General features: G+C 42.9%; 1 protein-coding gene across 7 annotated transcripts in view; it reads left to right on the forward strand.

Moving 5' to 3' along the window:
* The window catches only part of ralgapa2 (Ral GTPase activating protein catalytic subunit alpha 2), an 89,186-nt gene that overhangs the window by 61,947 nt on the left and 12,244 nt on the right, over window positions 1-14,995 (forward strand). For all 7 annotated transcript variants that reach the window (XM_088305126.1, XM_088290333.1, XM_088286003.1 and 4 more), the window contains one exon: window positions 495-622. In XM_088305126.1, coding sequence (XP_088161252.1) covers window positions 495-622 — 128 coding nt within the window. The remainder of the gene's footprint in view (window positions 1-494; window positions 623-14,995) is intronic.

Below are 14,995 nucleotides of genomic sequence, written 5' to 3' on the forward strand. Positions count from 1 at the left end.
CCTTTAAATCTCTTTGTTGTATAATTTGACTTGCTATTATGCTCCTTAAATCACCAAGTTGAAGACAGCAGGACCTTTAGGAGGGACTTTGACATTCCCGTCAACTTCCAGGTCAATGACCATTGGGCCTCAGTGATTAAGGGCCCGCATGAACAGACGCGTGTGCCCACACACTCGCACACAGCCGCTAAAATGCTTATTGTCGCTTTGTATTTGTTGTTTAGCTCAATATGGGGGCATTGTTAGGTATTGATTGTCATTTTAATTTCATTTACCATGCGTTGATTCTCATTCAACGTGTGCGGCTGTCATGCGTAGTTAGGTAACATCCAGTTAAGTGTTGAGCCCTCTCGCCTCAAACAGATGGAAAAACGGTCAGTGGGATTTTTTAATCAGCCTTATTTTGTCAGGGGATTGATTAATTTAACATTAGATCAGCATGCACGTTAAAATACCTCGTTACAATTTTTTTTTTTCCACATTGATGTTCTCAGGTTCCCTTCTTTGGGCCTCTGTTTGATGGCGCCATCATCAATGGGAAGCTGCTGCCAAGCTTAGTGCGGGCCACTTGCATCAACGCCAGCAGAGCTGTCAAATCCCGGCTGACTCTCTACCAGAGTTTGTATCCTTTTCTTCTGAGTTCTTTTCACCACCGCAATAATGAGGATGGTTGCATCAGTTTGTAATGTTTCTATCATTTCTTTTTTAATAATTATCAAAGCAAAGTATTTAAGCATGTGAATGTGGATTTTGGTGAATTTTCTGACTGCTTGATATGAAAGAACAAAGAGATAATTCAATGACACCAGCGTCCTGTTGGAGTAAAGTTACTGAGACATGGCTTGCTTGTCACGGCGGCCAATGCACACAGCTGAGTGCCGACATGGATCTTTATTGGCTGGTTGATTTGCATACAGCAATTAAACCGGGGCTGTTGCACAGCCTGGAGCAGCATGGAAGATTGTGTGGACCTGTTTGTCGTAGAAGCACAGATGATGTGTCATCATCTATTACTACCATTTTATGGAGCACAAGGAGGGCCCAAATAAGAGCCACATCAACAAATGCTCACACACGCGCACAGACAAGATCACTCTCATCCTTCCATCCATGCCTCCAAACAGTGTGCCGTTAAGAGCTTGACTCCAGCTGTACTTGTCAGTTGGTTTAAAGGCAATGTAATCACCAGTGGAGACAAATTAGCATGTGAATGCCAGCAGCATTGGATTGGGAAGCGAGATTGGAGGGGGTGTGGGGTAAAAGGGTCGGGATGGCCCCTGGAGGGGGAAACCTGATCTCTCATAACACCCTGCTCCTTCTCGGACAGCATGTACAGCACTGCCTCACCAGAGCCCCGCTGCCCCTCTGGCGGTTGCTATAGAAACCTCCCCCAATGTAGTTTGGGGTAAAAGGGTTGTCAAAATATAGTGTTGTGTAGTAACTTTTTTTTTATTGAAGTTGTGATCAAATTTGCCATGTGTGGCTTTACAGTTGAATGTGTAAGTATGTATCTGCTGTTGCACATCCTCTGCCCCCCCACATTGTTTTTATCAGGTCGTGTCTTTGTATTCCTCGGGGCGTCCTGAGTGACAGATGTCTGTTACCCGACGCCAAGAGAATTAGCCCTGTGTGTCTCTCAGCGCCAGGAGGAGGAGTCAACCGCAATCTGCCTGCCTCCGTAAGCCTCGGGGGAGTGCCGGGGCAGTACCGAGGCCTTTCCGGCCCGCAAAAGTCTTACCTGGCATTCCTTAGCAGAGAAGCAGACAGCACGACGTCATGATGTATGAGAGGGGATAAGCCCCTGGCGTTCTGGTGCTGATAGGCTGCCAGGCATGGCGCTGTCCAAGAGACGTGCTGAATGAACGTGCCAGGCGCACTCAGCGCACTGCCAATATCTGCTTGTCCTTCTGCTGCTTGTATGAGAAGAGATGCAATGAATGACTGCTTTGGTTTTCTGATGTCAATGTGCAGCATGGGCGCACACAAAACCCAGCCTTTAGCGTCAGGTGCGCTTTATTTAATAAGCTTTTCAGCTGCAGTTTCAGTTTAGCAGCTTTTTGCTCTTTCGTGCGCTAGTGTGCATTTTTCTATCTTCTTTGGAAATGCAGCTCTTTTATCTTTCACTTTCGAACAATGGTCCAAGCCTTTTCCGGCGAAATCCTCATCCTTAGTTTACCCCGACACAATGCTTTAACACTCCACCGACTGCTCTCTGGCTGTGAGGCCACTCTCCAAGGTAATTAGTTGAATATTTCTTCAAAGAGAAGCTGTATGACCCCTGTGTGTCTTGATAAAAGGCCAGTATGACGCTGTGGCCCCCCTCCCTCACACCGTATCAAGGCTGGAGAGGACTCCGACAGTCTGCGACAACACTCCCAGGATCTCTCAGTCTAATAGGATTTGATATAGAAAATGACCACCGGCAACATTTTTCCCAAAATACAGACGCAGATAGGCCATGTGAGGGTTTCTGAAATACAACCACACACACACCGCACTCAATTTCTCCTCATATCTTCTGTCATCTATTTCCTTCTGTGAGATTTGTGGAATCTCAGCTAGTTTTTGTGGAGTGTCCATTGTTCAATGTCTGTTTTAATTTGCGTCAATGTCGTCTGTCAAGGTGCAATCATCGACATCATATAACAAGTCTCTCACAGGCAACTCGTAATGTATCATCTATTATTTAGATGACTGATGGAAAATGCAGCTGGTCTTGCTTTTGGGTTTGTTTGTGCGTATCAGTCCGTCTCGTCCATCCTTTAGCAGTTGCTTTTTGACCGCAAGATGTTGGCTTTTATGAGACCACATTTCCATCATTTCAGCGGCAATCAAGTAGAAGTGAATCACATTTAAGGAGTGGCATGCACAAAAATGTATGAAGCTTGAAAGAGATGACACGTTGGATTGCGTCATTTTAGCTCAGCCTTGCTACCTACCATGTCTGCTGCCACATACTGTGCCACCAGTGTCACAGAAGAATAATGTCTTCATCCAGCAGCTCAGATTCATTTCTCTCTTCGACAGGCACTCTCCATCACTCAATGTGATATTGTTAAGGGTAAAAACCCTTGATATATATGTGTGTTGGGGAGACGGCAAGTTTGTAATAGGTGAGACAGTACGGAGCTGACCTTGATTCAGAGACATAGCCTCGCTATTGGACAGAATCAATAGTTTTTGCACACTGTCCCCCCATCCTCTGATGTGACACACACAGGCCCAGAACCATCTCCAGGCACCGATCAATAGCCATAATCTGTTTCTGCTCTTCGCCAGCCATGCGAGCCAGGCTTTTTTGGTGTGTCTTCCTCCGTGCGCATATGTGTGTAGTTGTAAGGAGCACGTTGGGCCTTTTCAGTGGAAACCAAAAGTCGCCGTAGTCTGCCATGGTCCTTCACAGGCCATATAATACTCTGAAAAGAAAAAATGGAAATTATATCAATAGATGTGTCTTGACGATATGACCTCCCTCATGCACTTCTTAGTACACTGTTAATCCTAGGACGTCATTCTAATGATTACAATCAACTTCATTGACAATGACATCTTCTCACACTCCTCCCTTTGTCCTTTTCTCTCCCACTCTGGTGGAGCTATGACTACTCCCATCTTTTTCTTTTGTTTACTGCCAAGATTCCTCACCTAGCACAGATGAAAGTGGGTTGTATGCCTGATAGGGTGTCATGAATAGGATCTGTCATGTTAGTGTTGTCTCACATGAATTATTAAGCACCGTTGATCGGTCTAATTTGCCAGCTGTTGTGCCATAACTGTATGCAGTCTCATGGATAATACAAGGCAATTTATATTGCTGAGGAGTATGCAGCGCTCCAGTGGGCACAGTGAGATGCCAAGTGCAACTCCATTATATGCCGAGCCCACTCAGTGTTCTCATTTGATGTGTGTATAACAAGTGAACTTCCTGTTTATTCAAAAGCTGGGCAGATGACCTAAAATGTGTCAGAAATTGTCCCAATCTAAACAGACATCCCAATATTAAAAGAGTTTTATGCAAATGATGAGATTACTATGTTGCACGAAGACCTTCTTTCCTTTGGTCGGTCACAGTGGCTGCCCTTGGTGTTGATGGAGTGATTGAAAGTTTGTGTCGCATTTGGGGAGCTACTGAGAGGTGTGTGTGTTTGTGGGGTGCGGGTCGGAGGGGCGATTTTCCCCCACTGAATGTTTTAACCTAATCCCATTATCAGTGTAGCGCACTGCCTCTCAGTTTTTCCCCCTCTTTATCCCTTCCCCCCTTCTCACCCTTCTCTCCAGCTGACCAGCTGTTCCTGCCGGGACTCATGACAATGTCCGATGTGTTCAGATCACTGAGTACCACCCGACCAATCCGCCCTCTTCCCCATACACTTGGACAAATACACGGCGCAACCATGCACAACCAACGCAATTGCTTAGACCATTGCTGGAACCTCGGTAGGCCGAGGAGGAGGAGGAGGAGGGTTATAGTGGAAAATGGGCAATCTTTGGTAATGTAAAGAGATGGGGGTGAGGGTTGTGTGGGGGGGGGGTTGCTGTCAAACCAAGAGCCCTGACTCAGGAGGCAACCCAGCTCGGATGGCATATGGCGTCTAGCGTCATACAACATGCAAAAGTATTCTCTCCCCACGCCCCCTTGTATCCACCCCTCCTCTGTCTGTCTCTCTCCCCTGCTGCTAATGCAGAATGACTCATAGCATTACTCATTTTTTTTTTCCCTTAACACCCCCCACCTACACACGCACACACACGTCCACCGCATAGGTCCTACACCCTGAAAAGCCCGGGGTTCAAGCCCAGCTCATCTTGAGGTTCATGCGCCCACCCCCCATTAAAGACAGGTAAAGCAGGCATGGAGCCAGACCAACAGCAGGTACACACGACTCCGTTTGCATAACCCGACACACATGGCGGGTGTCAAACTGTTGTGAACGTTGTTGTTTACCGTACTGTATATGGAAGCCACCTTGGACTGGCAATGCATTATTTTACAGTAAATTAAAAAAAAATGTGTATACCAAATGCTACCCTGAATATGATGCTCCATATATTTTTAAACTTGAACCTCCTCCTTGTCCCCCTCCCCTCCTGTGTCCGTCTGTTATCCATTCATGTCTGACATCTGTCTGTTTGTCTGCTGTAAAGTGACATTGAGCATGTTGCCAGTTTTGTGTGGAATCCATTTGTCCCCGCACATGCTTAAACTCAGGGTGTCAGTCAGATTACAATTCATCATATTTAGTTTTCAAGACACATGCCATCATATTTTGCATGACTTGGTTTTTCATTTTGTATATACAATGGTGGCCCAAAAAAATGCTCTCTGGCTAATACTGATGTTTTTTTAATTAGATTTAAAGGACAATTGCATTAAATTTCTGATTATTTAATAACATAATATGAAGCATTAGTCCGAATACTCCATTCTTCCCATTCCTGTGCAAGGAGCTGACTTCACAATTCATGGTGTTCTGAAGAGATCCTCAAAGTACGACATGATCGGATCAATGTTCAATACGTTAGTGGTAGTTAGGTACTAAATGACGTTTTGTTCAATGACAGCCATGTTTTCTGACCAATCTCGTTAAATATTTATAGATCATGTTTCTAGTGCCAAGTACCAAGGAATGACATTTTGTAATCGGAATTTCCGATAATTAATTGTATTTCAGTTTATATAAATGAGATCAAATTCACCATCTTTTTTGTTAATTGTCTAAATTCCATTGAGTTTATTTACACTTATTGGATGGTTATTATATACTGGATATGTTCAGCACATTTTTACATTTTACAAATTTAATTCCGTAAGGGAGTAAACCTTCCTACTTTCTTCTTCTTAAGTTGGGCAGAACAAGTTCCGAAGAGTTTAATATGGCTCTTAATTTAAATGATACTCCCCTTGAATACCATTTGTTTAAAATCAATACGTAATACAATTATTAAATGTTTCTATTAATAATTGCCGTGCTGATGATATTCCAAAACACAGTACTGTTTGCCATCGGCATGTCGAGGCTTACCCCATATTGTACTCATGGTGTTCTGGTACTCGTAGCATGTATGCTAGGACATCTCTGTTCACTTTAAGTGATTAGCAGCCATAACCTAGCTAGCTATCCATCTGTTCCCCTAGCCCTGTTTAATTTATGAACTTTCTTTCTCCGCCCTGTAGCAGCCACCGCTACCCTAAAGCAAAAGCTGTTAACCCTCTCAGGTTATCCCCCCACACCCCACCTCTCCTCCACTCACACCGTCACACACAATCCTTAGTGGGTGCATTCTCATTGATTAGTTACGTTTTGTTTTCCTCTCTTTTGTCTCAGGTTCTTGAAGGGAGGGTTAATGAGCTTTGCTGGCAAGCAAGAGCACTTGGAATTCAGGGATAAAAGCGAATCATCTTGTTGTAGTTTTTGTGTGTGTCTGTGTGTGTGGGGGGGTGCGTGTGTGTGATGGATTCAGAAGAGACAAGCCCTTGTGCCAGTGTATGGGTTTATTTTTGTGTGTGTGTGCGTGTGTGGGCACGTGCGTGGTCCTGTGTGTTTATTTGGATGGTTATGAATGGCTTTGAGTTGGGGTGTATTGCATTTCATTCCCGCTGGTCCTTTATTCGTCTTCAGAAGCAGGGAGTCTGGACGACTTTTGAAACATTTGGCTGTGGCACTATTCATCCACACTTCCAGCCATCTCAACAAACTCTTGTCTTGTCCCTATTTTACTACCAAAGTACACACTCCCGCCCTTTATGTCCCTTTTCCCTTCGGTGTCTCTTGTTACAAGGCAGCGGACAGCCTTTTGTCCAGCTAAAGCTGCCCCCTTTTGTTTGGGCTGCCTTTTTTATCCTTGTGCTAATCGCCATGGTCGTGTGCCTGAGTTGGACCCCATATTTCACACTCGGCTCCCCTTTGTTTGACGCACCGCCCATGATAAGAATCCCAATTCTAGGGCCTCTCTGATATTGAAATCCAACAGCGGCGTAGAAAGAGCCTTCAATCATCCATTATCTGTGCTCCAGTGATTACCATTCAATCTCTCAGAGTCCAGCCTCCTCATCACCATCCACTGAGCTGAGGCCGTCCCCTGAAAGAACCCGCATCCCCAACGTTGGTGTCACATTCAAGCATATCCATAGATATTTCTGACGCAGTCTTGAGACAGCGCCACGTCAAATGCTGCTGGGAAATGTCACTGAAATGTCACTCATCATTCTGCAATGGAATCTTTTGGTCTCTGATGTGGCCTTGGGATTTTGGAACTCTAAAGTAGGTCACCTTGTGACATTATTGGGCCTCTTTGTCCATTTTGTCAGGTGATAAGATTGCTCCTCAGTTCAACCAAGGCTGCATTGCTTTTATTATCACAGACTTAATTGGTTGTGTTTTGTTTTTTTTTTAGACGGAGAAATTAGTTGATTATTTATAAGTTGCACATTAATGCCTGTTTAAAAGGTTCAAAGGCAGTGTCTGCTCCCTGGCTGGCCTCGGGCAATTGTTCTCTTATACAGAGTGTCCTCGTGCCAATAGCATTTGCATCTCTGCACAAAATTTCTGCATTGGCAGACAATACATGTCAGACAAAGCAATAACGCAAACAAAACATTTAAGTATGCATTGCTGCGCATTGTCAACCTCTTCATACCGAAATCTACCTTTGATGTGTTAATACTCATAGGCTATTTCATTTTCAAGTGGTAGTTGAAGGAGCGGTGCTGAGACATATTGAGCAAATCTTGTTGTCTCATCACTGCAGCAGGCTCGATGTCACACAATGAGAACAATTTGTGGCTTGTACAAACCGACACAACATCCTTCATATTGAGGTTATGATATCTTGAAAGTGATGTAAAGAGGAGCACAAAAGTCATATTTGAATAATCCTGCCTGCACATGCTTCAGATATATATCTATTTATCATTGTATGTTTAACTGCTATTGGTACTTTTGCCTAATGTAGTGTGTGCACCCCTCTTCATTAGTTATGTATAGCCTCTAATTACTATTGATGATAATAACTGATTTGGTTACAAATCTATGGCTTTTTCTTATTCAAATGAGCGTTATTTACCCTCAGATCTCCAAACAAGGGGTCTTTGGAATTGGTCTTTGTGCCAGCTAATATAGCATGGACGCTCAAGCTACACCCACTTGTTTTTGTATCTGCCGACTTTGACAAGATCCACTCTCCCTCCCCCTGCATCATCACCCGTCTGTGTGGATGTATAGCACTTCCCGCTCCTCCATCTGTTTTTGTCAACCCATGAAAAGGTCCATTGTAATCTGCAGGATGCACAGTTGACGTGCCGCAATCTTCGCTTGAGCCAATCAAGGCAGTGCACTAAGTTATTCCACGATTTCAAGAGGCCCAAACCCCTCCCAGAGATCATTTTGAGTCCCTGGGCTCTCTGTAAGGGACCTTTAGCTGAGCTGTTTTTTGTTGTTGTTGTTTTTTTTGTTTTTTTTTGTTATTGTTGTCTTTGTTGTTGTTTTATAACAACATGGTCTACATCATCCCGCATCCCAATAAAAGCCCATTTCTGAATAGGACTGTCTCTGTGCCCACTGGATGATAGCAGGCTCCTGATTAACCCTAGAGTGACTAGCTAATGTCATTGAAGGAGGGCCACCTGGCTGTGAGACTGTACAGTCAGCTGCCACTGAAGGGCCAGAATAGGAGACGACCAGGTGTTGGGCTCCAGCCCCCCCTAATTGTTGCCATGTAATAGCCTGCTTGACTGCACAATATAGCCTAGGGGTGAGGATTAGGAAAAAGCTGTTGCCAACACAGAACTCTATTTTCTTGTCTTGGCCGAGGTTTTGTGTGGAGATTTCTCTTAAGGCCCTTTGACACTGCACTTAGCACAGCGCCGTGCACTGTCGGCCCACTCATTCATTGTGGATGTGCTGACATTGTGTAGCACTGCGTCATGGAGGCTGGCGGCACACGAGTCGGGTGCGGCAGGTGCACCCAAATTGAAAAATGTTCAATTCTGAGCAGCATTCGGTGAAGACATTGCGGCGCCTCCAATAAAAGAGATTGTTGGCTGAGTGATCTCAGAGTAAACAGTGAGAGACTTTGGTGTAGTTCTACTGTACAGTGAGCACTAAATGTATGTGTTTATGTTGTCACCCACGATACCAAACGTTGAAACATGACGTTCCGTGATGTGGAAAAAAAGAAACTGCTAGCCTGAAGGACATCTTCAAGCAGTCTTCATTTAGCTGCAATTCACGGAGGAGCATGAACTCGCCCGAATCTTGCCTTGCCACGTGATTCCGATGAATCCATACCCTTTGCTTCTCTCCTGCTCATCTCTTCTTCCTCATCCCCTCATCCAAGCCAAGCTATGGCATTTCATTGAAACGGTGACACTTGGATATTACCGAGATGCTGTCTGCTTCACTTCCAAGCCAGTGCAATAAGGCGCCAGGCTACTTCCTGTTCAGATCTTCGCAATCAGCACCACATCTTCTTTTCTTTGTCTTTGAATTCAAATATATTTCATATTTGGTGATTTTACATTGATGTTATTCAAGTAAATACCTGTTACAAGCTTACAAAAAATCGTGGTTGAAGAATTTGATTAATAGCAATTAATTATGGATTTTTTTTAATTTGTTAAAAAATTTAATCGCTGGACAGCACTAATATATATATCCCTGTGAACTTGAGCCTATCACAGATGGCTTTGGGCAAGAGGCTGGGTTCACTTTGGCTTGGTCACCAGTCAACAGCAGAGCACATATTGAAAATCGTTTCCACTGGTATTGCCACCTATGGGCAAGTTAGAGTATTCGGGTCATCAAACTATTTGTGGTATGATGGCAGTCATGGACATAAGGAAATATTCAAAGTATTATAAACTAAACTGTTTGATTGTCCACTGCCACAAATTTAGTTTTCACTCATGCCCCAGAAATGAATCTTCACATTTGCATTCACAGCTGTGGTCATATGTTAACCTAGCACTAATCATCAGCATTCCCACTAAATGTTTGGCATTTTGTGTAAGGCTAAGAAGCCTAATTGGCCTGATGATCCTTTTCATAGGAATGGGCAATGAAGGAACAAGATGTGCAGTATGTATTGACCTGAAGGCAGATGCTGTTAACACATTTCAGTTACTCATTCGCACATGCCTCAAGCGTCATTAAAATTGCAGAAGCCACTGTTCTTTTTTGGTCAGAATATTTGATTATTGTTTGTCTGAACAGTGGCATTGCAGGGTTAAATCAGCCGTTTGGCATGGCCTTCGGCTTCAATACTGCTTGTTAAATTGAAGTGTCTTGTCCAAGTGTCAAATAGATTATGAAAGGATCGCGAAATGTCAAATTCAAAAACTTTTATTCCCCTCTGCATTTGGAAGCAACTTAGTTTATTCTAATGATACGTTATGTTTATTTGATAGAGATATTACACTAGTTTCAGACCTGTTCTCGCATGCTTTTGTTTGTACTACACACGGGACGTGCTTCGAGTGGCTTGGGGAAAAAAAAGGAATTTGAATTAAAGATAACAAAATGAAAAGCCAAAAACCAATCAGTGCAGTGGATTTCAAAGCGCACCGTCAATTTTTTGGAGATTATAAATGTAATAAAAAGATGTAATGCCAGTGTTAACCACAGGATGTCAGACATCGCTCACCAGTATATCTCAACACCCAGGCTGGTGAAGAAGAATGTGTCATGGCCACTGCTGTTTAGAGGTTTTGTGCCACGCTTTACGGGGCACGGTTGCGTAAAGGAATCACAGTATGTGGTTATTTTGTGTAGGGGAAATTTGTATCTTTTCTACGTGCATCTGAAAATTAAAATATATAACAATACTCTTCTCTACGTTTGGACCAATAGAAAAGACATGCATATATTTCGTCCTTAAAAAAAATAGCATTTTTGTCATACATCTGATTAGGAAGTGCGTAGTCCTATGTGGCCCCCGCAGTAGCGCTTATGAAAAATCGTGTCCTGCTTTACATTCAAAGCCAGACAAACCCTGATTGTCTACCTTCACCAACACTCGTCGATGTTCGCCCCTGAGTGGTAGCCATATATCAACATATAGATAAAGAAAACAATTATTTGAAAAACCGTTGTGCCTTTCCAAATTATGAATTGAAGAAGCCTTTAGTTGACCTTTTTACTCTCTGATCTGACACAGAGGTAAGGTGAGTCTAAAACTTTCCATCTTTCCAGAACACTATCATGTTGGAGTGGAGAGAAACGCAGTGGAAATACTTCCAAGTAATCAGGAGAATTTCAAGTCAAGGTCAAGGACCAGCTTGCTCTCCCCTGCTTGGTCTTTGGCATTTTATTAAAACTTCAAATTGAGATCAGATAGATGCTGTTGAGCTCTGTACCGATTCTAAAGAAAATGTTGTATATTCACCTCTGATAGCTTAGATGGCAATCTGTGTTCTGACCTAATAATGGATCCAGTCTTTCGAGTCCCTCTGGTCATCATCACTGACAAAGGACACCTTCATAGAGAACTCTCACCCAGCCAGTCACAGAACTGTATCTGTTAATCTTCATCCCTGTCTTTTGTAGCTCATCTTATTATGACTTTCTGTTAAAGCACGTTGGAGGCCTGTGTGCCTGTTGGACTATAATGGGTCTGTGTTTGATTAATCATGTTCATCCATTGTATTGCACATCTAAGGCTGTTGTGTTAATACTCATCAATGGAGACAGGGTCCTTTGAAAAGGAGATGGATTACAGACGCAGCGCATGTAAATACACACTCTCAGTATGCTTTGATGGCTGTCATGTTGTGCTCAATCAAATTGTGTTAAACAAATATTGATGCCCCCCAGTGATGCTTGTCCTTACCTTTTTATCAGAGGCGTAAGTCTTACTTTCTTGTCAGCTTGGGACTCCAGCAATCAGCCATCAAGGGTCAACACATAACTTTGTTGTCAGTCTTGTGATTTGTTGTGGAAGCAGAAATCGATTTTTAGTGTTCCCCAGCGGAATGGTGGATTGTCAGAGACTTGGTGACCACTTCCTCCAGCCAGCTCATAAATATCCCGTCCATGCCAGCTCGCAGACATCCGTGCTTGTCTGCAGCTGTGGCAAGGCTACGTGAAATAACTGATGGGCAGTGATGATGTCACAGGTTAGGAGTGATGTCACAGCCATAACTCCCCATCTCGCTGTCTGAATGCCAGATGGACGGTACAGAGGTGTGGAGGTTGGAGCTTAGAAGCGCTTGCTGGGTGAAGCTCACCCCTCAAGAGGTGTAATTAACCCAGGCTCACAATTTGACCCGACTCCTTTGGGGCCCCTTATCGCCAATTTCCTGGTCCTGCTCCTAATTAGGCAACTTGGTTAAAACTCCCAGAAAGCTGAGACAGATTTTTCTCTAAAGCATGTCTAAGGATGTCTATGTACATCCAGAAAATAGACAGCAACACCTTGGCTAATCATATTGCATCTGTAACACGAGGACGTTTTGTGTCCTGGAGATGCGGCTGCAGCAAAAGCTATTTAATGAGACACCAAGGTTTGAGTGGCTGCTTTTATACAAAGGGAAGTGAGGTACATACAAACAGGATTCTACCCTCCCATTGGGCGTTTCTGTCATTCAGGCTCATCTCAATCTGTTGGTCCTGCCAACGTTGCCGTTATTATAGCCGCATCCTTTTTCGCTCTCCCATTGTTTCTCTGTCCAAATGTCTCTGTGTTCCTCCCCGCTCTTCCCTGTAATCACCTCACACCTTGGAGGGCCTTTGCTGGGACGAGCTTCACACCTTCAGTCCTCGCCGTGACAACAGGTACCACCGGCACTCACCACCTGGCCTCCCTCCAATCAACACCTGCACTGCCTTACTCCTTTTCTTGCCTGTTGCTCCATGTTTTCTTTCCCTCCATATCATTTTCACTCCTCCGGCTCCGCCAAACCCTTTCAAAGTGCATCTTCCTTATACTATGTGTGTTTGGTGTCAATCTAACCTTCATCCCCCTCATAGAGGTGGTGTGACCACTCGATTTTGTTCATTATACACTAATTTGCTTTCATACCGTCTTTAGTACTCACTTTATTCATGTCATTTATTAGTCAGCACCGTCATGTTTTGTATTTTGCTTGTTTGCTGACTACAAAGGAGACCTTTTACTCGTATACTGCGTACAGTACACCCAAAAGGGTGGGTAGTATTTTTAGCATTGTGTAAAAAAGACACGGGTGCTAAAATGAGGTAGGGCGCACCATGCTTTTCAACAAAGAAATAAACGCCATGTTTGTGGTTTTGCCTTTCATTTCACCTGGCAGCCCATCACTCCTGAGCACCCCAACCACTTCCTCTTCGGAGGCCAATTATTTGACTGCTAAAGTCAATGGTACTGCGAGCTACTCGTGAGTTCCCCTTCTCTTCAAGGTCAAGCTGATTGGCCCAGGTTAATGGGCAGATGTGGGGCTGAGAGGGGGGCGGTGGGGGGTTGGGTCAAGGACCTAGACCTAGAGGCACACTCCACCTCATTTCTAAACTGTGTCTCTTCACCACAAGAGCTCCTTTTACTGCAAGCGCTTTGACAAACAGGATTAACCTTCGTTGTGGTGTGCGATACCAAGCGGTGTAGGAGTGGGTTGCCGCCATTTATGGTAGACTGTCTTTTAGGTTTTCAATGTGTGTATTTCAGAGGGAAGGTTCGTTGCATTATCTTTAAGTGATGATGACTTGCCGTGAACATTTCTATCACAATTCTAAGGAAAAAAAATAACATCATGGTTATGTCTATCGATATGAATGTCTCTCTAATCTAATTATCATGTTATGAAACAAAATGGTCACCAAAAAAGTATTTAAAAAAAATCATGGCCTTTACATGTATCCAACAAAATATAAAATCAGATATATGTTTTGTTTTTGTTTTTTTAATAACCAGAAACAACCAATATGTATTTTGCATACAAGATTCCATGTACTTAATTTGATTAAGACAAGTCAACACCATGTAGTAGTGGCTAGCACATCTGCCTGACAGTCAAGATGTCTTGTGTGGAATTTGTATGTTCTCCCACATTCCACAAATGTGCATTTGTTGAAGACTTTCAATTGCCCATGGCAGTGAATGTCACAGAACTCGTTGTTGTGTCAAAAATGGATGCTTAGGACAACAGTGATATATTTAGTCATGGTGGGACTCCTATTTAAGGCTTTGTAAGTAATCACTTTTTAACCAAACACAAATATTCGACACACAATGAATAGCTTTTCCATTTGATCGATTTCGAACGATGAATAGACAGAGATGAACAAGTAACTTCAATGATGATTTTTCAAATTATTTAATTTGTTTTCTTTTAGGCCACTGAAGTAACAGTTATTTTTTTCATTATCTGTAATTATAGGAATATTATTTCAAGATGCATATGAAACTTTATGGATCAACTAACCAATTTTATTTCTCACAGGCAACCAATTAAATTATTTTTGGAAAGATAAGGGGTTTTTTTCAGGCCACACTCGGGCCTGATTTGCTGCCAGATTTGTTGAATCAATGAATCACTTGGATAGTGTCTGTCAGTCAAAGTGAAGTAGGCAAAATAAATATATCATGCAACTACCCAAAAAAGGTAAAAAACTAATGACAAACAACACTAAACTCCATCCTTAATGTTTCTGACAATGGTTTGACTCAAAATTATTTTCAAATGATTTGGGCTATGCAAACTTTATTTTGCACCGACTACCTTTCTGATGTCGCTTTTAATAGGGCTGCACAATATATCGAAAAATTATTGGTATTGTGATAATGGCCTATGCAATGTGCATATTGCAAAGACGTACAATAATTGTCTCATGCTTTATTTTAATTTGACCAGTCAGACGCAGACTTAAATGCGCATCACCACCCAGTAGTTGGACATTATCTTGCGGAATTAAAATTATTTAGCTAAGAACACATCAAGCTTGCTTATTTTGCCGCATGAAAAAAGTGTACTTCTTTCATTAGATAATAAAAATCTCTTTCTTTAGGTACGTGTTAAATATCACAA

This window comes from Idiotropiscis lumnitzeri, chromosome 1, assembly GCF_059441095.1.
Source record: "Idiotropiscis lumnitzeri isolate Australia: NSW breed Sydney's pygmy pipehorse chromosome 1, RoL_Ilum_1.0, whole genome shotgun sequence".
Taxonomy (NCBI): Eukaryota; Metazoa; Chordata; class Actinopteri; order Syngnathiformes; family Syngnathidae; genus Idiotropiscis; species Idiotropiscis lumnitzeri.